This window comes from Rhinatrema bivittatum, chromosome 4 (genome assembly GCF_901001135.1).
Source record: "Rhinatrema bivittatum chromosome 4, aRhiBiv1.1, whole genome shotgun sequence".
Taxonomy (NCBI): domain Eukaryota; kingdom Metazoa; phylum Chordata; class Amphibia; order Gymnophiona; family Rhinatrematidae; genus Rhinatrema; species Rhinatrema bivittatum.
The window spans coordinates 182,046,028-182,071,215 of record NC_042618.1 but is presented as its reverse complement, the minus strand read 5'-3'; the positions used below and the strand labels follow the sequence as shown (position 1 = coordinate 182,071,215).

At 43.0% G+C, this 25,188-nt stretch overlaps 1 protein-coding gene across 6 annotated transcripts in view; it reads left to right on the top strand.

Annotated features, from left to right (window-relative positions):
• Positions 1-25,188, top strand: part of CEP112 (centrosomal protein 112) — a 1,022,051-nt gene that overhangs the window by 903,050 nt on the left and 93,813 nt on the right. For 5 of the 6 annotated variants that reach the window (XM_029599329.1, XM_029599331.1, XM_029599328.1 and 2 more), the window contains one exon: positions 2,015-2,104. The exons of the other annotated variant lie outside the window; for it this stretch is intronic. In XM_029599329.1, coding sequence (XP_029455189.1) covers positions 2,015-2,104 — 90 coding nt within the window. The remainder of the gene's footprint in view (positions 1-2,014; positions 2,105-25,188) is intronic. 6 annotated transcript variants of the gene reach the window in all.

Sequence of the window (25,188 nt, the reverse complement as noted above, 5' to 3'; positions counted from 1 at the left end):
GTACTGAGTTCCTCCTTCTCTCTTCCTTTAACACTATTCTCCGTGGCTTCGACACCAACACCGATTACATTATTGTGTTTCTTGATATCTCTGCAGCTTTTGACACCCTGAATCACGATATTTTTCTATCCATGCTCCAACTCATAAGTATTTCCGGAACTGTCCTTCAATGGTTTAAATCCTTTCTCTCTGACCGTCTCCAGAAAATTAATCTTGGTGAAATCTCCTCTTCATGGTATCACACTAACTCAGGAGTCCCCCAAGGCTCTGCTCTATCACCTATTCTTTTTAACATATACCTACTTCCTCTTTGTCATCTCCTTATGAATCTAAACATGAATTTCCAAATGTGTGCAGATGGCATTCAGTTTATTGTTCCTTTTTCCAATCCCTGCCAAAATATCCTATTTTTAATTCACCTTTATCTATAAAAACCTGGCTATCTCAAAACCACCTCAAACTGAACGCCTCAAAATCAGAATTAGTGCTTCTTTCTACAATTCCTCATACTTCTCTTAGTCCCTCTCTCGAACTTATCTTTGAAAACTGTACCATACCTATAACCAATTGTGCACAAAACCTTGGAATACTGGTTGACTCTAAATTATCTCTCAAAGCAAACATTTCCTCTGTAGTGAAAAAATCTTTCTATAAAATTCATTTACTCAGAAAACTGAAACCATTACTATATCCCTCAGATTTCCACTTAGTATTACAATCATTGATTCTAACAACATTAGATTGCTGTTACTCTTTATATCTTGGCCTTCCACACTCTTCCATCCGACCGCATCAATTAACACAAAACTCTGCAGTTTGCTTACTTACTAAGACTCCTTGTACAAATCATATTACACCCATCCTACAATCTCTTCACTGGTTACTAGTTCAATACCGCATACAATATAAAGTACTTTCCATACTACATAACCTTATTTATAACCCTTCCTCCATTTGGCCTTGTTCAATCCTAAGAATCTATCAACCAGCCCGGCACTTGTGCTCTACTAACAGATGTCTCCTTGAAGTGTCCACTATTAAAGCAGCCAGATTGGATAAAACTCGCAACCGAGATTTTTCAGTGGCAGGCCCAACCTTAAGGAATTCACTTCCTCACCGTATTCATCTTATCTCTTCCTTTAAAGTCTTCAAAAAAGCTCTTAAAATTCAGCTATGTACTGTTGCTTTTAAACCATCTTAATTCTTTGACTTTCATATCTACTTTAAGTTCTTTTATTTCTCTTTTAACTCCCTCTATATTATATCCCCTTCTTTAAGTTATTGTTTTTTATACTTGTATTAATCCTTCTAAATTTATGTTAGTAAGAACTTTTTGTTTGTCTGATATTGCATTCCCTTTTATTCCTAATTTATTATGTATGTTTTTAACATGTAAACCACTTAGATCTAACTCCCATTGCAGAGGCGGTATACAAATAATTTTAAATAAATAAATAAGTGTGGTGAATCAGACTGTACTTGGTTTGTGAATAATTAAACAAGCTTACTGCATTTCGAAGCAGGTGCACACAATGAAGAGCATGTTACCACTAAACATTTTTTTGAAAAGCTTTGGTGTGCACCTTGAAATTTTTGCTTTTAAGAGTGTCTCAAGAACGAACTAGTATATTCTCTGAAATAAGTGATTAGGATTCAGAGCCGTGAAAAACTGGACGAAGAGTAACCCGAAAAGTATAATTAATTACTACTGCCTCCAGCTGAAGTATTTGTACAGAGTGGAGTCCTGAAAAAAATGAATACTGTGCATGCAGAGGGGAACCTTAGGAGACTCGACAATGATTCAAATAAGGTGAAGAAAAGGAAGGTCCTCTGCTGGGCCATTGTTGACTTAGCATTTTATTCCAAACAGCTACAGGCAATAGGCATATGCAGTTTCTAAATGTATTTCATTGCCAGAGGGCTTTTATTTTGACAAACATCCCAAAACTCTTCCTCAAAAGTTGCAGATTTTAGAGTTTTCATGTTTATTTTGTATCAATTGGTGGTGTTGTAGGTTTTGCAAGATGAAATTGAAAACTGTTGCAGCCAGTTACGGACTTTGGAAAAGAAATTGCAGAACAAGGATCTGGAGATACAGGAACAGGTAGGGTACTGTGTGCTGCTGCATTTCCTCCCCTGGGCAATGGAGCTTGTCCCTGTCTCTAATTCTGAAACTAATATCTTAAGAAAACAAAAGTGCATATTTTCCTACTGAATTTTTAGCTTACTTTTCCCTTTTTTTTTGTAATAAAAGTAAATTTAATGTCTGGACCCTGCAGGCAGATACACGTTACTTGACGCTCTAATTTTCAAACTGGTATTTCAGCTATTTTCACCGTCAACTTATGTTTTTATTTTAAAGGGACAGAAAGAACTATTTCATAAATGTAATACTGACAATGATATAATTAAATTTTTCTGTTATTTATTCCTTATGGAATTCATAATCTGACAACAATGAGTTTGTGTTATCTTATTATGTTATTGTAAACATATTGGCACTGCTCACAGAAAAACTGATATGGAGAAAGTAACAGTTTGGGATCTATGTGCTAAGGCTCTTTCGCACGAATGCGGAAGAGCATGCTGTGCATTAAGGGGTGAATTTTAAAAGCGAGTATATGGGCTGTGTGTGAGCAACGGGTATTTTAAAAACTGCAAACTATGAGTGTATATGCACAAGTGCAAGTAATGAAAAATAAAAGGGGGGCAGAGTTGGGCATATGTCGAGGCGTTCCAGAACGGTGCCAAAATTTATCTGTGTAAATCCATATTTTAAATCTGGTGATTGCAGCACACAGTGAGCTGTCAGCTGCGCATGTTTACTTCTACTCTTGATATGGTGTAAGTCTGCATAAATCTCTGTCTAGGCCTAAAACAACTGGGTGAGGGGTCTGGGTCAACTGGGGGGATTGCAGGCTGAAGAACCAGAGGGGTGGACTGGTGGACTAATTGGTTAAAACTGGGAATGTCTTTCACACGAGCATATTTTAAAATCTCCTTAGCTGTGTACATTAAAGCCGACAAAGTCCGAAGGAAGATATGCAAAATACATTTGCTCTAGTAACAACTTAAAATTAGGAACACACTTACACACAGTAAATGTATTTTAAATCATATGCATGCAACGGTGCACACAATTTAAAATTCCAGGGTATGGACGCCTGCGTGTTCGTTTTAAAGTTACTGTCCCTGGCCCTAGCATGCACATTAAACCAGTCCCAATGACATTAGCAAATACACACTAAATATAGCAGGTATGCACATATAAATGAAAAAAATATCAGATGCAAATTAGCTTTTACCAGGCATATGTAAAATTGCGTGGTATGCTCATCTGCACGCACTATGTAGCACATGCTTGCTAAGGCCTAAAATTGAAGACCTGCCTCAGACTAACTGTTACATTTTTAGCATGCACATTATTTTAAGGGCTCAACTACCAGCGAGCATCGGGGCTTACAGATAGAGCAGATGTGCAAGAGATGATACGGTAAAAGTTTCCGAGGAACACATCTTCCCGCTCTTATCTATGGAAGCGAAAAAGACACCAACATGCAATTAAACCTTCCTACTGAAATCCACACTTATTTACAACATGAAAAATGCCTTTTCCAACAAATAGCTAGTGTTCAGACATTGTATATTCAACTTATAAGGCCAGTGGTGACTTTCTAAGGAAAAAAGTGCTTTTCTTTCATCCTCTTCCCCTCTCCTCCTTTCTTCTCCTCTGTGCTCATCCCAAGAATAATTATATGAGATGACCAAGGAGCAGGAAAATAATTAAAAAAATTACGTGTCCACTCCCACTGTGTGCTATTGCTCCTCCCTCCTCCCCTATCTACTTTCCAGAGAACCTACAGTGACACGTGGGCTGCCTCTTCATTTCAGGTGGTATGGGCTATACTATACCCAGGTGGCTTCCTCCTCTCAGTGGCTGACAGAATGGACTCCGCCAGCCACCTCATGTTGGCTCCACAAGCATTTTTAAAGCTCATGGGCAATATGTTCTGCTGCTGATTGTTGGCCTATGAGTTTTTAAAATTCTCACAATGCAGAAGTGTGTAGCACCCAAAGATTTCTGCTATATTTCTGGATGATTCCGATGTTCATTGCTGTCATGGATGTGAGTCATCATTTTAAAGACCACTGCACATGGGACTTCCGATCATGCTCTGAAGCAGGCAGACGCGGTTTGACTGAGCTCCCGCTTACCTCCTGTTCATTCACCCATTTTTGGAGCCTTTTTGCAGTTCTGTTCTTAAAAAAGTGCAAGATGCCTCCCGCTAAAGATTTGGGGAAACGCTTGATTCCATCCTTCTGGGCAAATAAGGATGGTAAAGCAAAACCGGCAAAAGATACGAACAAGGCTAGCTCAGAGGAAGGGCTGCAACATGGCAACTCCTTTTCGGAGGATGATTTGGTGGAGAAGCACTCTGCCGCGTTTGGTTCAGAAGAGATGTGGGCATTTATGGATAACTTTGCAGAGTATATTTCCACTAAATTAGATACTTGTCTTGGGATCATCGTTGAGAAAGTGGCACAAATAGTTCAGAGTGTGAGTGACAACACGAAGCGCCTCAAGGAGCACGAAGGTAAACTTACTGACCTGGAAATCGCAGCTACGGCTATTACAGCTAAATTGGAGAAGATAGAAAGAAACTACTCGGTGGTCTTGGACAAATTAGACAATTTGGAAAACTGCTCCCGCCACTGCAGTATTTGAATATTAGGTATTCCACAGCACAAAGAAGGTGCTGACGAAGTTAAATGTTTTTCAACATGGCTGCCGCACATACTGCAGATGGAAGCGACACATACCTATTTCAAATTTGATCATGCACATAGGGCTCTGGCCCTGATGCCTTCTCAAAGTGGGAGACCTAGAGCGGTTATCATAAAATTGCATAACTTTACAGATAAACGTTTGGTGATGTTGGCTGCGCAGAATCTCAAAAATCTGTATTTCAATGATCATCGTATTTTAATAGTTTCTGACTTTTCCCCAGAACTACAAAGAAAACGCCTGCAATTTGCTGGGGTCAAGAAAGACTTGATCAGTTTGAACCTCCACTATGCCATGATTTACCCGGCTAAGCTGAAGGTTTTTATGAAAGACACTTCAGTTATGTTGGATATGGTTGCTGTGGCAGAAAAATGGCTGTGTGACTATCGTGCAGCCCAACCGAAGGACACTGTTTGAAGGATGAACGGAATCTGTGAATAATTTCTCATTTCTGTTGTTAAAGATAGCGGGAGACTCTGTCAAGTTTTGGCGAATGCTGGTAAGCTGCTCTTCACTTTTGGCTGTGGAAGGTTCCCTCCCTCCAAGGATGGCTATCCTGGGTGTATTTTCTTGCTGTGACTTTCTCTGAAGCTTCAGTTTTTTTCTTGGCACCTTGGCAACTGTAGTTTGCAGGCATCATAATCTTGCAATTTTTTTCTCCGACCAAGATGCTTCAGCAGCAATCAATGGTTTGTTATTGGCTACTCTGAACTACCTTCGATGGAAGATGGACTCTTTTTCTTTTATATATTTTTTCTTCAGGAATGGCCTTATAAGACTTACTTTGAACAGTTTCTTGACTTTTTAGTTCGCTATGTAAAATTGTCACACGTAGATGTCGCCATTGGTTGTTTTCTTTTTTCTTTTTTTTTACATTTGCCACAACCAAGCACTGTAATCTTTGTTTTTTTGTACTTTACAGGCTTTGGGTCAGAATATTCTGGACAATGGTGCCATGCCTTCTGCCCCTTTTTTTGTGGCATGCATGTGTCCATTGCTGCTTATTTTGTTTACAGTTTTCTGTTATTTTATAAAGCTTGGTGCAATTTGTGCCATTCATTTTTATTTTTATTTGATAATCAGGTGACATACATTAGGCTGCTGGTCTGTTTACCTATTTACCAGCTTTATTATGCCACTTTTTTATGCAATTAATTTATTTCTTCTTTCGGTTTCTTTTCTGTTGTTTTCCTTTTTTTTTGCTTTTATGTATTTATTTATGACACACTATTGCTATTGTTATGGCATAGAGGTCCTCTATTTCTTTTCTTTTAGTTTCTTGAGCTGGAGTGGACGGGTATTTGCCTGCTTAACCGGGGAGCTGGAGATGTTGGGAAGGTCTGGGAGGGGGGGTTATTGGTTGGAACCATTTTGTGGAGGATGGGGTTCTTAGCCCCTTTTGGATATGGGAGTGTTTGGTTCCTGGTGTGGGTTGGTTATGTGCTCTTGTTTGGGGTGGTCCCTCCCCTTGGGTCCTTTTGGAGGTTCCACTCAAGGGGTTCTGGGCTTGGGGGGGGGCTTTCTCCTGTTGTTTTCCTCATGTAGGCTTGTTGGGTTGGTAGGGGGATCGATGGGTCACAAGGGTTTGCACTCTCTACCCCAATTTTGGGGGGTAGATGGTTTTGATATACTGGAATTTTTAGGTTGCAGCCCTATACACTGTTTTCCTTTAGCACGGTTTATAAATGGGTTAGTGAGCAGTACTATGGTTCTCCTGATGTCACTTCCTGGACTAGCAACAGTATGAGTTTTATTTGTTGTCCCCTGTTAGGTGTCACTCATGTTATTTCTTGCGAGCTCTAATGCAAAGTTCTGAAATAACTAGCTAATGCGTGACCTGTCTCTCTTTGAATGTTCAAGGCATTTCTTCCCCTATAAAGCGCAAAAAAATTCTACAGATTTTTTGCAGGAAACCCATCTCACTGCAAAAGAACATGAGAAGCTCAGGTCTGGGTGGGTAGGCTCTGTGTATTATTCCTCTTATAATTCGCGTAGCCGAGGGGGTTTGCATACTAATTGGCAAGCATTTACCAATTACTGTACATAGGTCACTGGCTGATAGTGAGGGAAAGTTCATTATTTTGAACTGTACCCTGTTTTGGTAGTGAACATCTATGGGCCAAATGTGGGTCAGTCGGCCTTTTATCGATCTCTTATGGACAGATTACTTGCTTTTGGGCTTCAGCAGCTCTGTATGGGTGGTGACTGGAACTCCTGTCTTGTTCCCTCATTAGATAAATCTTCAGGGTCTAACAGTACGCCTTTCATCTGTGCACAGTAAAGACCTTCTTAACACTTTTCATTTGGTGGATATTTGGAGACACTATCACCCTGGAGACCGAGGTTATACTTACTTCTCACCACGACATAACACATATAGTCGTCTTGACTTTTTTTTATGTTCCCCTGCCCTGGTTCTTTTTACTCATGACATTGCCTTATTGTCTAGTACAATTTCTGATCATCACCCAGTCCAACTGCAGTTTGTTTTTTTCACCTAATGTCTCACGCTCCTTCTCTTGGTGTCTAAACACCTCTCTACTGGGGGGAATAAGCAGTTTCAAAGTATGGTTCGTGATGCAATAAAAGACTTTGATGAACATAATCCAGGTTCTGATAATGATCCTGTTTTGCACTGGGAAGCCCTTAAAGCTTATCTTTGGGGTCACATAATAGGCTTTGCCAGTTTCTTATGTAAAGAAAGGAGGAAACAATCTGAACTCTTATTGGCTAAGATCAAAGACCTGGAACGGTTGCATAAACAGAATTGTTCACCTCGTACGCTTAAGGCTCTGGAGACTACCCGCTGGGAGCTTCAATTTTTGGAAGTGGTTAAAATTGGCAGAGCTCTTAAATATACGAAGCTCAAATTTTATGTGCATGGTGACAAGCCAGGTGCATTTCTTGCCCGGGCAGTTAAGAAAAAAGCTGGCAAAGCCTATATTTCTAAGATGCGGAAGCCTAATGGTTCCTTGACTGTCTGCTATAGCGAGGTGGAGGAGTTGTTTGTGGAATTTTTTACTGAGCTATGTAAAGATCCTGTCACAGCCTCTACAGAAGATATCCACAAATTTCTAGCAGGCCTGGATATGCCTAAGCTTCAGCCAGATCAGATTGACTAGTTAGCAGCACCCATCACTTTGTTGGAAATACAGGTGGCCATGGCATCCTTACCCAGGGGAAAATGTCCCGGTCCCAATGGATATCCTATTGAATTTTATAAAAAATGTTTATCAGAGGTTGTACCCTCCTTGTTTTCAATTTTCAACTCAGTTGGGAAAGATACTTTTTCCTTGCAGGACATGGCTGACGCTATGGTTATTCTCCCTCCTAAGCTTGGTAAAGCTGCAGGTGAGTGTAGTTCCTTTCGCCCCATCTCACTCCTAAACTCTGATATTAAAATTCTTGCAAAAATTTGCAGCTCCACCTGGAACAAATGCTTTTCTGCTTGGTTCATGCGGATCAAACAGGCTTTATCAAGGGCAGGCAATCCACCTGTAATACTAGGTGTCTATTTAATATTCTGCATCTGACGAAGCAGAGGGGCATTTCAGGGCTCTTGCTGTCTTTAGATGCTGACAACGCATTTGATAGATTGTCATGGCCATTTACGTTTGAGGTTTTGGCTAAGGTGGGTATTCCTGCACAGTTCATAGAGTGGGTTAAGTCAATGTATGCGCGACCTAGGGCACGTTTGTTGGTAAATGGACATTTATCTCTCTTTTTCAAGATCACCAGAGGCACTCATCAGGGTTGTCTCCTGTCGCCTTTGTTGTTCAATTTGGTCATAGAGCCTCTGGCTCGGGCCATACGTCCACACCCTAAAATTACGGGAGTGAATCTAGGTAGTCGGGAGCATGTTATATCCTTATATGCTGATGATGTTCTTTTATATCTAACTAATCCTCGTGAGTCTGGACCTGCGCTAATTGATCTTCTGTGGAACTTTGTGGATCTTTCAGGATACCAAATAAACCGAAACAAGTCTGAGCTTTTCTTTCTCACCGGTCAGATTGTCTTTCTGGCTTCCATCAAGTTACTGACAGTTTTAATCACTTAGGGATTTTTGATACTAACAGTTTCAACTCCTTATATACTGCAAATTATAGTCCGGTGATAAGTCAAATAAGGGAGGATTTGGTTAGTGAGGACATCTCTCTCTCTCTCCTGGGCAGGGAGGATCAGTCTTCTTAAAATGAACATTCTTCCAAAGTTGCTGTACTTATTTCAGCATCTCCCTTGCTCTGTGCCTGCTAAAGTTTTTGTTGAACTGCACACGCTGATCACCCACTTTAACTGAAAGGGCTCGGATGAAACTAGGACAACTGTAGTTGCCTAAGGTACAAGGGGGCATGGCTCTTCCAAATTTACGGCTCTATTGCTGGACCTGCAGCTTAATTTGTTTACATGAGTGGCTACATGGGGGGGTATCTCATGGTTGGCCTAGGAACAATTGCAGGCTGAATTGGTTAACTTAACCATGTTGCCCTTTCTTCCCCCTGGTCTCCGGTGACTAGACGGATCTGTCGATTATGTCCGATATTAGCTCATACCTTGTCTGTTTGGGGGCAAGTTTGTAAATTTTTTGAATTGGATAAGGATACACTTTTCTCCCATAGCACCCTTGTTTGAAAATCCTCTGTTGCTGGGTATCACTTTTTCTCCAGTTTATAGGAACTGGAGAGCTAGGGGGTTGCTTTTTATTTCACAATTGTGGGAGGATGATACTTTTTGCAATTTTCTGATCTTGTGGAAGAATTTGGTTTGGAAGCAGGTTCTGAGGCCACTTATCTTCAACTGAAGGATATTTTAGTCTGTCACTTTTCAGTGGCTAACCCCTTGCAGCCTCTTAAATGGGTAGAACTCTTTTTGATTGAACCTAGGGCTACGCAGAAGGGGATATCTTTGATATATAAGTGCCTGTTGTGAGATAAAACTGGGAGTTGTAACAGAGCCGTACATATTACACAGTGGAACTCAGATTTGGGTCTGAATTTGGGCACACATGCTTGGAAAAGTATCTGGCTCTCAGCCCATCACATTACTGTTTGTGCTCGACATACAGAAATCATGATTCTGTATGTATGTATTCTGTATGTATGATTCCTGAGCTCATAGGTATAATACCGTTCTTGAGTTTTCATATATAATACTCTTGAGTTCTTATGTATAATGTTCTCGAGTTCTTATGTATAACGTTCTTGAGTTCTATGTATAATGTCCTTGAGTTCTACTGTATACTGTTCTTTAGTTCTACTGTATACTGTTCTTAAGTTCACATGTATAATGTTGTTCAAATGTAAACCGGAGTGAAGGCCAACACTAATACTTCAGTATATAAAAACAAACAAATAAATGATTAAGTTGCTCCATAGAACATACCTTACTCTGGTATATTATTCTGAGTGTCATTCTGGTGCGAGTTCTCTATGTTATTATTATTATTATTATTTAGAATTATATTCCTCTTTTCGCACTTTTTTTGTGGGCGGGGTTGTGGTCAAGAGGACATATATATACACATGCGGTGGTTTTGCCCATCTGTTCAGCAGTTTTGGTCACAGGTGACTCAAGAAATATCTGACATTATTAATCTTCCAATTCATATTACACCTTTGCTGGGTTTATTGGGTAGGTGGATGGGGTCGCTTATCCCTCAGAAATTTTTAAAATTGGTGGAGCAATTGTTACTTGCAGCTCATTTTACTATTGCAACATTTTGGAAGTTTCACCCTACTGTGGACTACTGGAAAGCACAAGTATACAATGTGGCTGATTTGGAAAAGCTCAGATTTGATTTGATTGGGGAATCATTTCGGTATAAGCAAGTATGGGAGGTATATCATCAATGCTATGGTCATACTGCATCCTCTGCTCTATAGTTTATTAGGCTCAGACATTACTGTTTTGTAATGGCTTATGAATGTGTTATTGATACTCTGTATGGGCTATGTTTGATTAGGTTTTTCTTTCTGTATTCTGTATGCCAACAAACAACTGAAAACTTCTTTTCAATAAATAGTTATAAAACAAAAAAGACCACTGTTCTGAGACTTTGACCAAAACAGCCCTGAACTTTGTCTTTTCTGCTTCAGCTTTACCCAGGTCTGCAACTGCAATTGTCCCCTCCCAATATCTTTGTATGGCTTTCCCAGGGCACCACCAGGCCAAAGGCTAGCCCTGATCCTAACACTATGGAGTCCTTTTAGAGTGGGAATTGTGGGATATCAGTGTCCTCTAGCCTCAGAACTGGCACCTTCCCCTCCTTGGCAACAATGGGATGGATGTGCCAGAACTGCCTGAAACAACTTCTGATGCATGCCCTCCTTACAGACTCTCTAGGCTGGTTGACATGTGAGGGTATGGATTGGGCATCCACAGTGTTGTTTGACAGAGCCTCCAGGATGATGTCATTGCCTCCCTGCTATGATTCTTCTGCACTTTCTTCCTTGTCTACATCCTGTACCTCCTTGGAAGAGATTGGAGGCATGTGTTTTTGGGCAGGATTTTCTTCCCCTTTAGTTGAGATGCTCTCTCCTACTTCTGCCCTCAGCATAACAACCAGCCCCTTGTGCCAGGCTTACTTTAATACTGGGTTATAGTAAGGGGGCAGAGCCATGAGGAAAAGAGAATTGTGCATGCTTAGTTTAGTGGGTATATGCTATTTAGTGCAGCATCTATATATTATTTGTTGGATGTAGCACATAAACCCTATACATTTTTCCTTATGCTACATATATACTACATTTTAGTGCATTTGCAAAAATTGAGTGCATCTCATGTTTAAGTGACATTTTAGTGTGCGCATTAAAAGGATAAGTTTAAAACAGTTACACATATACTCATATATGCATGTATATGGGTGTGCGGAAATCTACTCCTGTATTTTATAACCTGCGTGAATATGATATACGTGGCAAATGTACCCAGCAACATCTATGCATAGGTAAAAAATTGCAGAAATACCTATTGCACTTATCTGGATAAGTCTTAAAAGTTTTGCTTATTTGGATAAAGCAAATAGTGGATAAATCTGAAAAGTGCTACTTATCTGGCTAAGTAAGATAGACAGATGTCTCAAATAGTGCTACTCTGTAGGTAAGTAGCTCTCGTTGACATTTATCCATCTGTCTTACTTAGCTGAATAAGTTGCACTCGTCAGACTTATCCAGCTATCTGACTTATCCAGATAAGTAGCATTTTTAACTTATCTGGATAAGTGAGTATTCATCCGCATAAGTGGCAGCAAAGCCACTGCTTAGCCAGATAAGTCAGAATTTATCTGGATAAGTAGTGAAGCTTATTATACCCGCATATTTTTACTTCTAATTTTAAAAATATAAGCATGGAAATTTTATCTACGTAATTTACATCATTTGCCTCTGATAAATTCGGTTTTATGCATGCAAGTCAGGAGATTTCCTAACCTCCATGCAGCAATGAAATTTCCAGCATTACCAATTAGTCTACAAGTTCACCCACTCCATCTGCAGGATTTCTCCCAGGTCACCCAGATCCTCCACCCAGTCAGTATTTCACTTTTAAGATGTTTACGATCACTTACTCCAGATAAAGAGCAGGTGTAAATACATGCGAGTAAGCTGCCAAATGTACAAGCAGAAATCTCTTATAAAATAGCAATTTACATGTGTAAATGTTGGCCCTGCCTGAGAACTCCCCTGGACTTCCTCTTTTTAACACATGTAGATTTACTCGCACACTCTTATTTATACATGTAAATTGTAGGTTTCTAAATAGCATAAGCGTGAGTTTATGCTATTTACACACACATATATGCTGATTCTTACATGCGCAACTTTTGAAATTCATCATTCATCATGTTAAAATGGGTTTCACTGTATGGGCTACTTAGACTTTGACATCTGTCTAAAAGTGAACATTCTATATTAAATATATAGGACTGAATTTTCAAAAGCATATATGCATATAAAACGTCATTTTCCATGTGCATATAGGCCTTTTGAAAATTACTCTGGGTTGTAGGGATGTGAATCGTTTTTTGACGATTTAAAATATCGTCCGATATATTTTAAATCGTGAAAAATCGTTAGGGCCACGATACAATACCAATTCCCCCGATTTATCGTCAAAAAATCGTAAATCGGGGGAAGGGGGAGGGCAGGAAAACCGGCACACTAAAACACCCTAAAACCCACCCCCGACCCTTTAAATTAAATCCCCCACCCTCCCGAACCCCCCCCCCAAATGCTTTAAATTACCTGGGGGTCCAGCGGCACACTAAAACACGGCACACTAAAACCCCCTAAAACCCACCCCGACCCTTTAAATTAAATCCCCCACCCTCCCGAACCCCCCCCAAATGCCTTAAATTACCTGGGGGTCCGTAGCGGCGGTCCGTAGCTTAAATTACCTCCGTAGCCTTAAATTACCTGGGGGTCCGTAGCAGCGGTCCGTAGCTAAATCGGGGGAAGGGGGAGAGCAGGAAAACCGGCACACTAAATCGTGTAGTCTTCAGCCGGCACCATTTTGCAAAATGGCCGCCGCAAAATGGCGGCGGCCATAGACCAACACGATTCGACGCAGGAGGTCGTTCCGGACCCCCGCTGGACTTTTGGCAAGTCTTGTGGGGGTCAGGAGGCCCCCCCAAGCTGGCCAAAAGTTCTTGGGGGTCCAGCGGGGGTCCGGGAGCGATCTCCTGCCGCGAATCATTTTCCGTACGGAAAATGGCGCCGGCAGGAGATCGACTGCAGGAGGTCGTTCAGCGAGGGTTCCGGACCCCCGCTGAACGACCTCCTGCAGTCGATCTCCTGCCGGCGCCATTTTCCGTACGGACAATGGCGCCAGCCATACGCGTATGGCCGGCGCCATTTTCCGTACGGAAAACGATTCGCGGCAGATCGCTCCCGGACCCCCGCTGGACCCCCAGGAACTTTTGGCCAGCTTGGGGGGGCCTCCTGACCCCCACAAGACTTGCCAAAAGTCCAGCGGGGGTCCTGAACGACCTCCTGCGTCGAATCGTGTTGGTCTATGGCCGCCGCCATTTTGCGGCGGCCATTTTGCAAAATGGCGCCGGCTGAAGACTACACGATTTAGTGTGCCGGTTTTCCTGCTCTCCCCCTTCCCCCAATTTAGCTACGGACCGCCGCTACGGACCCCCAGGTAATTTAAGGCTACGGAGGTAATTTAAGCTACGGACCGCCGCTACGGACCCCCAGGTAATTTAAGGCATGTGGGGGATTTAATTTAAAGGGTCGGGGTGGGTTTTAGGGGGTTTTAGTGTGCCGGGGGTGGGTTTTAGGGTGTTTTAGTGTGCCGCTGGACCCCCAGGTAATTTAAGGCATTTGGGGGGGGTTCGGGAGGGTGGGGGATTTAATTTAAAGGGTCGGGGGTGGGTTTTAGGGGGTTTTAGTGTGCCGGTTCACGATTTTAACGATTTTCACGATACTCTAAACACCCAAACGGCGACGATACGATTCCCTCCCCCCTTCCAGCCGAAATCGATCGTTAAGACGATCGAGGACACGATTCACATCTCTACTGGGTTGTTCGTGTACAAGTACACACAGAGTCAATTTCACATTACTTTTACATGAACTTGAAAGAGGCATTCCTGATAGTGGAATTATGCAGGAAAACCATTTACACAATTACTTGCAAAATCAAAAGTATGCACATAAATGTTTGCATGAACATTCACAATTGATCCCATGCAAATGTAAATGTGAACATGTATGCCACACAAGTGTTTATGCGTATCCGCTAATTTTCATTGCGGACGTAGCACATTAATCCACTTTGAATATTTTGGCTGAGGTCTATGTGTACTTTGTACACACGGACTTCAGCCCTAAGTGCTGTGATATAAAATTGGACTCTTTAAGAGACCAATATTCAGTAGGCCATTTAGTGGATAAGTTATCTGGGTAAAGATAGCTGGATAACTTGTCCTATATATTCAGTGGGCTAAACGTCCCACTGAATATATTTGCTTAAAGTTATCCAGCTACATGTAGCCGGATAACTTTAAAACCTAACTGGCTATGTTTGAATATAGCCGGTTAAGTTCTAAAGTTATCTGGCCTTGTGTGGCCGAATAACTTGCTACTTAAACAGATGTCTTTAAAATATATCCAGTTAAGTAGCTCTGACAGCCAAGTTAAAAAAAAGAAAAAAGTTCAGGGGCCTGTAGCCCAACTTTCTCTTAGGACAAGCAGGATGGTAGTCTTCACACATGGAGGATGGTGCCCGGCATGGAAAACTTATGTCAAAGTTTATGACTGTCACACTGAGCATGCCTAGCATGCCACTATCCACACGTCCACACGAGATCCTCTTCAATCTCTTCTTTTCCGCAGAGCTGTTGTCTTGCAGTTGTGGAGCTCATGCTCTTTTTTTCTTGGAAAACATTTTCCTATACTGGATCCCTTTCCATTCCTCACGGTTTTAGTTAGAGGGCATCACAGTAAGTTTTTGCCTTCTGTGCGGTCGATTCCCAGTAGCGGCATCCTTGGTGTTCACTGGTCATTGAGCGCTCACCGGCCATTTTTTGGCATGGCATCATCGGGTTTTCATCAGTGCCCTTGGACGAGTTCCCTTACAGATCCACATGAGGTGTGTATCCTTTGCCTGGGGGCATTGCATGATGTTCAGGGGTGTCGTTTTTGTGACCAGATGACCCCCAAAGGCTGGTGCACCTGCCTGGATAAAATGGAGAAGCACTTTGGGTTGAAGAAGTCTGACCCCTTGACTCCGGTGTCAGGGACATTGACGCCTAAAGGCCCAGGGGAGCAATGGACACTGAGCCTTCAATGTCCTCCCCTCCAACTGGGTCTTTGGTGGAGAGGGGGGCCGGGGATCAACCTTCATCGGTCTCTTCTTGCTCGAGGACATCTGAATCATCTCATTCCTCCTTGGCACCAGGGAAAGACCGGGCTGAGCACCATGGAAGCATTGCCACCAGTCTCCGTCTTGGCACATGCCGGGCTCAGGTTGGCACCGGCGTCTGCTGTGATGCCACCAAAGCGACCTCATGGCGGGGAGGCTCCGCCCTCCATCGAACCTGGGAGTCCCAGGCATTCCCCACTGATTCCAGTGCTGGGTACCGAGCTCCCTCGGGGCTCTGAGGGAGATACGTGTATGCCTCTTCCTTCTCCGTCTATCCTGTCTTTGGCAGATTTCCAGGAGTTGGAGCGCAGGGTGCAACTAGCAGTCGTCTGAGCCCTGCAGGGCATTGAACCGCCGGCCCCATGGATTCCTCCACCTGCACCCTCGATGTTGGCACCGCTGCTGGAGTGCCTCAATGTCTTTCTCGGCATCCTCCCCAAGAAACCGCTGCCGGTACCCGGGGGACCATCGATGCCCTGGCAGCCACCGTTGCCTCTTCCTTCTGGTGCTGTCCCAATTCTGGGTTCCGAGGAGAAGGAAGGCCCTTCAAGGCTTGCAGCACCTTTGAAGACCTTGGGTCCATGGCCAGCATTGTATGGTTCGGTTCTGGGTCCTTGATGACCTTGGTATGCTTAGTGCCCAAGCCATGGGGCCTGGGAAGGGGCCCTCCACCGATGTCTCCAGGCAATCCCAGCAGATGGCCTGGCTTTGAGCTTCTGATCTCTGAGCTTGTGGACCTGCCGTGTACTGGCGACAACCTCTTTGGTGAGAAGGAGAGGGATTCTGTGGCTCAGTTGAAGGATCACCATGAAATCCTGCAACATCTCTCTGTCAGTACATCTGATCCACCATTATCGGTCAGGAAGTCCTCTCAGCAGGGCCAAAGGAGGCCCTTTTATCACCAGAGGAAAAATTATCCTCCTGCCTCTTGTGCCTGTTCCCAGCACGTGATCTCTAGGGACTGCCCTAGACAGCAGTGGACCCCCCAGACATCAGCGGGTACCCCAGACAAGCCCCGCTATGGGATTTTGACTGGCCATGAGGGAGCATCAGCCAGCCACCCATGCCCTTGACACCAAGCCCTCTGATCAGAGGCTGATTGCAGTTCTTTGTGGACCATTGGCCCGATGTCACCTCTGACCAGTGAGTTCTGTAGACATTCATCAATGGTATCGGCTGAACTTCATGGGTGTCTGTCGGACTCCCCCACCACCCCCCATCCCCCATTGGTGCCATCATCTCATTAGGAAATACTTTTGATGGAGTTCTCCACCCTCGTACAGCCAGGGCCATCAAGCCCATTCCGCTTCAGTGTCGATGGTTCTACTCCCGGTATTTCTTGATTCCAAAGAGAACAGGGGGACTCCATCCCAACAAGTTTCTAAAAAGAGAAAAATTCAAGATGGTCCCTCTGGGTACCCTGATTCCTCTCCTACAAAGAGGAGATTGGCTTTGCTCCCTCAATCTAAAAGATGCCTACGCCCACATTGAGACCTTCCAAGGTCACAGTAAGTATCTGCAGTTGTGGTGGGTGAGTGACATTTTCAGTACAGGGTGTTGCTGTTTGGCCTGGACTTGGCCCCCTGTATCTTCACCAAGTGGGGGCATATCTCTGCGGGTTGGGGGTGCATGTTTTGGGGAGCTCATTGTCCGGAACTGACGGCACAAGGGCGCTGGAGTGCAGAAGAGTTTCCCGGGAACATCACACCAACTGGAAGCCTGGGTGGTCCAGTTGGTGTGCTTGCAGTTCAGCGGCAGGTTGCAGGGTCAAGTGGTCTGGACAATGTTGGACAATGCAACGACAGTGGCTTACATCAATCAGCAGGGAGGAACCAAGAGCTAGCAAGTGTTGCAGGAGATAAACCAACTTATGGAATGGGCAGAAGAGCATCTTCAGGAGATCTCAGCCCCAAACATTGTAGGAAAAGACAATATGAGAGCAGACTTTCTCAGCACGAAGAGTCTGGACCCAGGAGAATGGGTATTGTCAGATGAGGCATTTCAGCTGATAGTGGATCACTGGGACCTTCTGTTTATAGACTTGCTGGCAACTTCTCGCAGTGCGAAGTTTCCTTGATTTTTCAGTCGCAGGAGAGATCCGAAGTCCTTGGGTATCAATGTTCTTGTGCAGGAATGGCCAGAGGACAAACTTCTGTTTGCCTTTCCCCTGTGGCCTATGTTGGGCAGAATGGTTCGGAGGGTCAAGAGTCACAGAGGGATGGTGCTTCTGGTGGCACCAGACTGGCCCAGGAGACCATGGTATGCAAATCTAAAAAGGCTCCTGGTAGACTCCCCCCCCCCTCCAGTTTCCAGCACACAGGAATCTGTTGTGGCAGGGACCTGTTCTTCATGAAGATCCAACTTGATTTTGTCTTAAGTATGGCCCTTGAGCGGGCTCGCTTGCTGAATCATGAATATTCTACTGCAGTGATTGCCACTTTGCAACGAGCGAGAAAGTTCTCCACTTCCTTGGCCTATGTGCGGATTTGGTGAGTGTTTGAGGCTTGGTGTGAAGATCAAGGTGTTTTACCTCATTCAGTTAAAATCCCACTCATTTTGGAATTTTTGCAGGATGAGTTGAATAAAGAGTTGGCCCTTAATTCCTTAAAGGTACAAGTAGCGGCTCCTGCCTGTTTCAGGGGTCAGGTGAATGGTGGTCCCTTGTCAGCTCATCCAGATGTGGCCCTATTCTTGAAAGGGGTGAAGCATCTTCGTCCTCCCTGAGATTACCAGTGCCCTTGTTGAGCATTAATCTGATTTTGGATTTCTTAGCGGGCCTTATGTTTAAACCAATGCGTAACCTTTCCTTGCAGTTACTGACCTTGAAAACGTTTTTTCTTGTGGTGATTTGTTCTGCGCATCAAACTTCCGAGCTGCAGGCCTTGTCTTGCCAGGAGCCGAGTGACTCCAGGAGCGATATAGCTGTGTACTGTTCCTTCCTTTTTGCTGAAAGTGGTCTCATATTTTCACTTGAATCAGTCCATTTCCCTGCCATCTCTGGATAGGAAAAGAGCTGCAGAGGAATATCCCCTATTGTGACCCTTGGATGTCAAGAGACGTATTGTGAGGTATCTGGAGGTTTCTAAACCTTTCTGGAAGATGGATCGCCTGTTTGACCTCCACGGTGGTAGTAAATAGGGCAAGCCGGCTTTGCTGGCTACAGTAGCTTGCTGAATTAAAGAGGTGGTCATGGCCACATACGTGGATGCTGAAATGCTGTTGCCTTGTCAGGTTAGGGCTCATTCCACTAGGGCTCAGGCAGTGTCATGGGCAGAAGTTAGATTGTTGTCTCCCATGGACACTTGTCGAACTGCGACGTGGTCCTCCTTACACACCTTTTGCAGGTATTCTTGTCTGGATGTGCAGGCCCAAGAGGACGCAGCCTTTGCACTTGCAGTTTTGACTGGACCACGGGCAGCCTCCTGTTCGGGAGGAGCTTGAGTACATCCCACTGTTTCTGGATTCATCTGACTATCTTAAAGAAAAGGAAATTATCAGGTAATTAGTAATTTCTCATTTTGAAACAGGAATGGGTTGGGACTGCTGACAGTAGCAATTTCAAATATTTCAGGAGGGGTTGCATGGCCTGACAGGCCATATGTGAAATTTGGGGGAGGGAAAGTGGGGATAAGAATCAGGCTCCAGGCCCCTTAACTATTTTTTTTTTAACTTGGCTGTCAGTGCTACTTAACTGTATATCTTGTAAAGATATCCATTTAAGTAGCAAGTTATCCGGCCACACAAAGCCAGATAACTTGCTGGTATTAGGCTAGGTTAGCCAGATAAATGGCTGAATATGCCACATTAGCCATTTAGATGGATAACGTGTGAGTGATCTGTCTAAATGGCTTTTGAATATCTACCTCTAAATGGCTATCTCACAATTGTCATATTTGTAAGTGTGGGAAGAAGCTACAAGGTCAGAAGTAGCAATTGTTCTGTGTATCATTTCCCCTTAGACTTTAGTCCTTGCCATATAGTAAAAATAATTTGAAGCCCTTATATCTTTTGCAGAGTGGTTGAAATGCACTGAGAGTGTATTATTTGCAGAAATGGTAGCTGTTTTGGGGAGAGTCATAGTAGAAAAATAATATCAAATTAAAAGTTAACTGAGATTGTAGTGTAAGGACGAAAGTTGAGTGAGACCATTGCTTTCTAATCAGGATTGCAATTGTGTCCAAAGTGTGGTGGCTTTGATAAGAAAGAAAAACTCTCTTCTAAAGTGAACAAACTAGCAAGGGTTACCAAGGCAAATGGAAGCCCAAGCATGATAGGGTAAAGAAGAGTCTGCAGTCATTTCTAGGGAAGCAGTATTCTGTTGATTACTGCTGTTGGGGGTCAAGTGGGCTTTTATACTTTTCAGACCTGGTGATTTCTTAGACTTCTTGAAATAGTAAGAGATACACATTAACAGACAAAACAAGAAATGGTTATTACTTTTATTGTTTACAGAATAGATATGTGCTACTTAGTTGCATTAATAATAAACAATATTTTTTGCTTACAATGAATACCTCTATCTTATCTACCTTACCGGTGGTGTAGTTAGTTTTTCTTTTGCTTATCCAACATTTTGGGTTTGGTTTTTTTTTAGGATTTTGGGTTTTTCTATTTTACTGTTTTATTTATTTAATTTAAAAATATATATATTCCAATGCATGCAACTACATTTGATAAAAAGATGATGGATGAGGCAGAGGAGCAAAATGGCATGGCCAAAAGTGTTAGCGTGAGTTGCTATGTTTGTATCTTCTTGTAATTTTCTTCTTCAGTATGCCTTCTAAGAGGAAAGGGAGGCTGCAGATACATCCTCTTACTCTGAGGCTGGATCCTTAGTTCAGCAGATAATTGATGGATTTCTATCCCCAGTTCCTGGAGTTTTGGGAAGGGAATGCCCTATTTCCAGTTCAGGAGGAGCACCTGAGCTGTATGAGAAGGAGGTTTCTCGTACTCCCCCTCCAAAACCAACACCTCCAATTGGGGATTTTGGCTCTTCTATAGTGCGGAGTCTGGCATTGTCTGATGGGCGTTGTGAAAAAGGGGCCATTTTCACTCCTCCTCCCAGAGGAATAGCATCCTGTTGAGGGACAAGTTCGGTAAGAGACAGAGGTAAGGGGCTCCAGGATGGTTTCTGAAGTCTGGATTCACCTGAGAACCAGTGGCGGGTTCCTTGACAGCAGCCCTTGGAGTGACTCTGTGGGTTTAGCCTAGTGCCTCTTCCTCCCCTCTCATTAAGCCTCCAGTGGTGACTATTGGCAGCTCTTGTGAGGATGGATTCTTCTCTTAGCAAGTGCTCCTTTGATGTTAACTCCCTTGTTCAAAACTTGAGCAGGCTTACTCATGATCAGGAATCTATTAGTAAGGAAATCAAGGAGAAGATGGATGTTTTAGAACAGAATGTCAAAGATATGAGTAGAATCAGTACTGTATTGGTTTGTGATAAGGAGATATTACATTGGAAGATAGAATAGTTGAATAATTTTGCCAGGCACTTGAAGGTCCCTAAATTACCAGGTTCTACATCCAGATGAAGAGAGATTTGGATGAGTGCTGAATATTAGAATGGATTTTGCACCTCCTGTGAATAAGGTTTCTTCACCTTCCCAGTAGGAGAGGTGTGGTATATTGGAATGAGGACATTGGGCAGTCCAGATTTCATCGGACAGCTTAGATTTGACTCCCATCTTGGAGAGGTCTACTTCAGAAGAGCATGAAAGGACCACATTTTTGGTTTCCTTTGTTTTTGAACAGGACCTGAACATGATTATGTGACTTTACTCTAGGAAGGCACAGATTTTGCTTCTAGGGCAGAGGCTTTAGGTTTCCCCAGATGTTGCTATGGTTACCCAAGAACATAAGAAATTGTGTCTTGAAATGTGCTACCTATTGATGTGATGTTTTTCTTTAATATCCATTGAAATATGTTGTTAAATATCCTAATGTGAAATATATATTCTTTGTCCCTTATCAAAATTTAGATTCTTTATAGATTCCAAAAAATTTGTTGGAGTTAAAACAATTATGGAAAGAGTCAGTGTTTGATTGGTTTGTTAGAATAATCCAGGATGGTCATTGCTTTTTCTTTCATTTCTTTTTTCTTTTTTCGACTCTAAGGTTTTTCTTCTCTCTCTCTCTCTCTCAATTATTTGGGGTCTACTTGAAGGTTGTTGGGACAATTGGATGATGTCTTTGTTTCCTGTATTTTGTGCTTTATTGTCTTTCAGTCTGTATTTCTATAATTAGGATAATCCTGCTGATTGTACTTTGAAATAATCATAAATACATTTTAAAAAAAGACTAAAAAGATGGCTGGAGCAATATCCTGGTGCAGAAGGAGTCATCTGTTACCCATTAGGTCTGTAGCATTAGTGCAGCAGGCTTGGAAGTTGCCAGAGTCAGAGTTGGCATAAGGGGGGAGGGGGAGGGAAACAAACGGGGCAATTGCCTGGGGCCCAAGCATCAGAAAGAACCTCCTTGTTGAGGCAGAGCTTCAGGGCTCCTATCACTGGTTGGGCCCACATCTTGTGTCCCAGTGTGCTAATGCCAACCCTGCAAAGAGTTAAACAATCCTGCCTCATGTTCCCTCTCTTTATAAGCTACATTTAACAAGACCTTTTAAGTTTGGGGTTGTTTTTTTTTTAAACAAAACAAGAGTTTGGAAAGCCTATCCAATATGCTGTTTGTTTGCTTCTGTTGCCACTAAGATTCTAGTCAGAGCAACACTGAAATGGCTTTCTTCCTATTCCCTATTGTCATTCCTTGGCTGGACTGCCTGAAAACTCACTTTAATCAGGGCACTGGTGACAACAGGAATGAGTCTTGGATCAGGCACTCAGCATTAGATCTGCAGGGCAGCTACTTTGAACTCTTCAAACTTGTTAGATATTGTCTTGATAGCAGCATTGTATTAAAGAGAAAAATACCAGCTTGGTAATGGAACAAGTGTAGTTTGAGGCTTTTACTTGCTCTTTGTTTTATGATGTGGGTTGGTTTTTTTTTTTTTATTGTTGTCTTTCACTTCTGGTTTTCATTAGGAAAAAAAATCTTTTGTTTTGATTTGATAAAAAAAAAAAAAAAGACATGGAAAAAAGTCCCTCTTTGTTGTGTTTTCTGTTTGTATTTTTAAACTGATTCTCATTACCGCTTGTTGGGTGGCAGTTTTAGTTTACTGTGTTTGCCTTCTCTTGATAAAAATGGACTCCTGCACATCATAAACTGCTTTTACTTACATTAAAAGAAAATGTTACCCACTGTGGACTATGCAGTTTGAAAAGTATGTATGGCAAAAGGCACTCATGCTGCACAAAGCCCAAATTTTAGTCTTCTCTTAAAATTAAATTCTTTAAACAGTTCTGCAGCCCATCCCAACCGTGCCTATGTTAGCAATGGCATCTCTCACATGCAAGAGTGAACATTGTCATTGATAGCCCTGATTACACCCTGTGTGCTGCTTTTGTTGAGTGAAATAACTTTAGTTAGAATGGGAGCTCGACTGGGCCTTGTGCCCGGGTGGGCAAAGTAATGTGGTGCCAGGTTTCACTCGGGGAGCAGGTCCAGGGCGGGTGGTATGGTGAGCGAAGGGGAATCTTCAGCAGATTCCCAGTTTGGGTTGGTGGGAGGGGGGAATGGGGGAGCGGGCTGACGTTAGTTTAAAATATGTGCTGGCCGTGTGCCATTGGAGGGCTAGGGTATGACTCACGGGTCGGGGGCGTGGTTTTAGCTGCGAGATGCCAGTTGGGGCAGTCGACCGGCATCTCTGCAGCGGTTAGATCGCTTCCCTCCCACCCGCCCTGCTTCTGTTGTTTCTATTACATCGTTATGTGGGGGTTTATTCTGTCGCAACTGGGGGGAGGGGGGGGGGTTGCTTTCGAGGCGGATGGCTCGAGCCACTTGGGTTCTGATTTATTTAATTTACTATTAAGCTTCGTTCCTGTTACAACTCGACTCTGGAAGACAACCGGGTGCAGTTGTTGATTATGGGCTCCTTGCTGGGAGGTGGCGGGGGTCACAAGTCTGTGGGAGACTTCGGAAACTACTAGCCGGGCGGCTAGTGCTGGCCATCTTGCTGGGTAGTGGCGGATGGTTACTGGATGTTAATTAGTGTGATGTAAATGGCTCTGGCTCCTCCTGTGTTTCCAACCTGCTGTCAGTGTATTATTTTAGTTGTAAAAGGGGGGCGGATGCGAGCGAGTGAATGTCCTGGCTGCCTATATTAGTGCTCAGTAAGTAAAACTAAACAAAGTGTATGCAAGGCAATTTTGCCAACATTGCTGCTTTCAGGAGCTTAAAGACTTTTCTAATTAAACAAAAATATTTAAATTGTAATTTGTGAATGCTTTTATCCATTATGTGAATTTTTAAAATATTGCACAATACATGATGATTGGAATTTTCTCTAAAAGGCAGTTATTTCTAGCTTACAGAACATATTGATCATGTCTTGGATGCTTTGTTGACATGAAGTCAGTCCACATGATCTTACTGCATCAGAAGCAGGTGTAATTTGATAACTACATATATAAATTGCTTTCTATCTAGTTATCTATCTGGCTAACTGTTAGGGTGAAACCCAGCCAGGGATTTTAGCCGTGGTCAGACTTAGGTTTAGAACACGAATCATAACCCTAAGAACTGCTGTTGACCTGAAGCAAGGGGAATCTGCAGTGAAGAAGACTGTTTTAGGTAGCCCCCAAGCTCACCCCTCTAGCTATCAGGGATTGGCTAGGCCTCAGTTAAAAAGGGTTGCAGAGGAACAGGAAGTTGTTTGCAACCCAAAGGCAGATTTTGCCTCTTGCTATCAAATTTTCTGAATGCTGAACTCTGATTCTCCAGACATTTTTTATGTCAAATTGTTGGTTCCAGTCTGTCACTTCAGTCTTGCAACTCTAGTCTTCCTTCCTGCTGCTCTACCAATTCCAGTGTTGGCTCGGTCTGCTACTGTTTGCGACCTGTTTCCTGATTCTGGTTCCTGACCTGCAATTCCAGCCTGCACCTAATACCAGTTCCAGCCTTGTAACCTGCTTGCTGATTGCAGTTCCTAACTGCAGCCAAGTTCCAGATCAAATCCACTCCAGCTCTCATTACCTGCCAACTCCAAGGTCTAAGTCTTCGTCTACCAGAGTGTAACTATTGACCCCTGGATGTTTCCCAGCTATGCTTGTCCTAGCCTGCATGCCAACACCCTGGGCTTGGCCCCACCCAAGTATCCGAAGGGCAGGAACCAAAGATTAATAGGAGTAGCCTAGTAGTAAGAGTAGAAGGCTGCAAACCAGGGACCTAGATTTATTAAATCACTGCAAATATCACAGAAATAGCGCAGTTTGGGCTGCTGGCTAGAGAGAGAAAGAGCACCTCTGTAGAGGCTCACATATAAATTAACTATTTATAGCACTGTAAGAGGGGGTACTAGTAACTCGGCGTGAGGTTTGGGGGGCAGTTTTACATACACAGTCAGAGGTACGAACAGTACAGTTGCCATTAGTGAAGATGTTATGTGATTTGGAGTGATAAAAGATCAAAGAAGAGTATATTTATAC